The 3444-nt window shown below is 40.9% G+C and overlaps 2 protein-coding genes across 2 annotated transcripts in view; both read right to left on the minus strand.

Moving 5' to 3' along the window:
- The window catches only part of LOC118410076, a 24202-nt gene extending 21177 nt beyond the window's left edge, over window positions 1-3025 (minus strand). Inside the window, exons 1-2 of the mRNA XM_035811557.1 lie at window positions 2901-3025; window positions 1068-1215 (exon numbers count right to left, since the gene is read on the minus strand). Coding sequence (XP_035667450.1) covers window positions 1068-1215; window positions 2901-2965 — 213 coding nt within the window. The 5' untranslated portion in view covers window positions 2966-3025. The remainder of the gene's footprint in view (window positions 1-1067; window positions 1216-2900) is intronic.
- Window positions 3026-3207: 182 nt separating this feature from the next.
- LOC118410633 overlaps window positions 3208-3444 on the minus strand; it is a 10209-nt gene continuing 9972 nt past the window's right edge. The window contains exon 7 of the mRNA XM_035812416.1: window positions 3208-3258. Within this exon, the coding sequence (XP_035668309.1) occupies window positions 3208-3258 (51 nt within the window). The remainder of the gene's footprint in view (window positions 3259-3444) is intronic.

A 3444-nucleotide genomic window follows, 5' to 3' on the forward strand; every position in this document is an offset into this window, starting at 1 on the left:
ATGGCGGACAATGTCATTCAACGATAAATACATGTAATTTTTGCTCAAATACCGTCAAAATATTTTATTTTCTTACAAAACACAATCACTTGATCATTTTAGTCCATTTCTATTGGGTTTTGGGGTTATATGTGGAAAAAGTCGTATTTTAGAAAATTAAAGCTTGTCGATCCAAAATGGCGGACAAATTACGTCATTTTCTGACGTCATATAGACGTCAGTGTCGTCGTCATTGGCAACAAAAGACAGCAGACTTAGACGCTAATAAGATAATCTTTATAGTCATCATTTTGTTCAATTCATTTAAGTATAGCGGAAATTTCATATTTTGACGATTTTAGCCCAAAATATGACATTATGACGTCATAATTACGTCATATTACGTCATAACGATACCCAAAATACAGAAAATATTAAACTTTACAAGTACATCATCCCCTCCAAATTTGGTGATCGTAACCCAAGCCGTTTTGAAATTATGAAGGGGGGGTCAAAAGAGCCCCCCCCCCCCCCTGGTCCCAGGAATCCCAAAAAAGCCTGGTCTAGATAGGGTTAATACTCTACCCTCCAAGAGTTATCCAGCACTCAAATGTCATGACTAGGGGGTGGGTACCAGTACGGTGTACCGGTACAAAACCGATTTTTCTTATCCAGGAAAACCGGACCTGAAAAATTTCGGTAGACCGGATGTTGGTTCTATTGGAAAATGAACATATTTTATGATCAGGCATTCACACATTTGGGAGCTTACCGGTCGAAGAAAATAACAAGAGCGAAGTAGAGTAGAGTCTATAGTTATTTCTACCTAGTCTTACAGTCAATAGTACAGAGGCTTGTAGGATTTGAAAACTCCAGTGAGAGTCGACTACTCCAAAAAACAGATTTCTTTTCAGCAAAATTGACCATTGTTTTTAGTATTGTCCATTCACAAGTTTTCACGTGCTGAATCAGATCCAGGTTCATGTGACAGGTCCAAACCTGGACCTGATCGTCTATAGACCTGAACCGGACCTGGACCTGAATTTTCTATACTGGTACCCACCCCTAGCCATGACCATAGCACTTACGGGGCAGTTCGTCTGTGGTATCTTAGAGTCGTAACAAGGGTCTCCTGGTTCATAGGCTGTCCCAAAGCATCCATTCATCATCACAGGCCCGAGTCCGGTAGGGTAGCTGTACGCACTGCTCGGTCCCATGGCATCTTGTTCGTCTTCCCTAGCATAGAATATTGAAATAACGACATCTTATAACCATGACAACAATACACAATCGGCCTAATGTATAACGCTCTGTCACCTTTATCCGTGGGGTAACCTTTATCCGTTGTTTCAAGAACAGGGTGTTTATTTTTTTTATTTCAACCGACGGTGGTTTAACAACTGAATGTATATTTTGAAAATATTACAATTTGAAACCACCGTTCATCGACTTGATTTCCCCAAATATCCTGTTTTTAAACAACGGATATAGTTTTCCCCGCGGATAAAGGTAAAGAAGCGTTATGTTTTCCCCGATAGGGAAAACATATCGTTTTCGCTTAAGTATTCTTTTCATTTCTTCTTCTGTCAGGAACCAGTAATAGCTTAGAACGGCCGTGAAACAATCATAGCTTAGAATTGCATCGACATATGAACATCCTCCTAACACCCGGTCCCCAACGGCATTAACTTATGGGGCCCTGCTATCCCATTATGATTGTCGCCACAAACAAGCTGTCAACCAATCAGAGAATAGGCCTTTCTTGGGCTTGTTGTTGTCGCAAGCTGTCTCGCAAAGGCCGCTGGGAAGCTATCAGCCAATCATGTTACGTATTACCATGGCTTTGTTTGCTCACCATGCCTACGCCCAATATCCCCAACGGCTGACTGCCCATATAAGGGTAATAAGCTCATCAATATTTATAAGTAGGGCGGTCCCTAACTGGTCAGAGTACACAAGGTAGCAGAGGTAAACACAGGAAGTTTTGACACGACTGTGGTTCCTCTGCGTAGGAGAATGCATATGAACTACGTACAGGTTTGCAATAGCAAAACCTTTTTTGGTAATTTATTTTACTTGCACACAATGCTATAAGGTCAGTCGAATTGCATTGTAAAGTTATGTTATGTAAATGACCAGGTCCAAAAGCCAAGTAGATGTAGATTTTTTTTACATCTCATACAATACTATAGGGCGAGTAGCTTGACAAAAGGCTACTTGGAAAACATATTCTAGTGTTAATACCATTTTAGTTTTACACATATGTAAAATCAGCAAACCACAAGCAAATCTATTTCAACAAACCAAAATGGCAGCTAGTCAAACTTTATGCTAACTGTTCTCATTTGTTTTCAAGACATCAGAGTTCGTCTCACAAATATGTAATTTTTCCACATGTTTCCAGTTCGTAATACCACCTTTCCACTAGGACGGCGCTCTCGCCGCGCTCTCTCTGTGACCTAAAATTTGACAGATCGCTTAACGAAATGTATAGAAAAAAAAAACACGAATATTTTTGTGTGCTTTGTGTGTTTTGTTGTCTTTTTACTCACCCTTTTTGATTTTGTATGATAAACCCAGTGTGAAATCGAAGATTACACAAATCCGTTTTAGGTCGCAGTGAGAGCGGAGCGCGATCGCCGTCTAGTGGAAAGGGGGTCTAAGGCTTAGGTCACATTTCAAAATCGGGGCCCGGCCAAAATCGGGGCCCGGCCAGGATGTTTAAAGAAACGAAAAATTACAATATATACCTAGAAATATACACAAATCATGCCCATGAATCTTATTTTGACATTTTGTGTACTTTGATGCATTTTATATCATTATTTTCGCTCTCGAAAGCTGCCCGGCCGGGCCCCGGTTTGGAAATGTAACCTAAGCCTAAAGCACATTTGTGAAGCACTGTCATTGGTTGAACCTACTCTTCATCTGCATACTGATATCTGTGACTGATCTCGTATCCTGCTGGCACGAAGGTGTTGCCCATGTCATCACCTCTGCCGTACGGAATCACCCGGATGTCAGCCTGAAAATAAAGAAGAACTTTATTGCACGACAATTGTACATGGCACAATGTATGGCAACGACTATTACACAAAGTACAACAAAGGAGTTTTCGGGGACCGTCTGTTGCTTTCGACAGGGCAGTACTGACTGGTACTGTTCCATATCGCCGCTAGGTGTCACTGCTAACAATATAATGCGGTTCCAAACGTATAGATAGAATCGTCATATATGTGCGGTCCCAAACGTCCAACCTGATGAGATCATCAACTGATACTGAAAAGACGTTTGTAGTGTTTGTGAAGGTTAGACATCCAGGTGAGCAATATTCAAAGCCAATCTTAACAACTGGATAAAAAAACGGATATTTACTTCCGGACGTTTCGAGTGGCATCCATCACTCTCCTTAAGCATCACAAGAATGAACTAGTAGCAGAACAATTTAACATTCCAGTACATGGA

This window comes from Branchiostoma floridae, chromosome 2 (assembly GCF_000003815.2).
Source record: "Branchiostoma floridae strain S238N-H82 chromosome 2, Bfl_VNyyK, whole genome shotgun sequence".
Taxonomy (NCBI): domain Eukaryota; kingdom Metazoa; phylum Chordata; class Leptocardii; order Amphioxiformes; family Branchiostomatidae; genus Branchiostoma; species Branchiostoma floridae.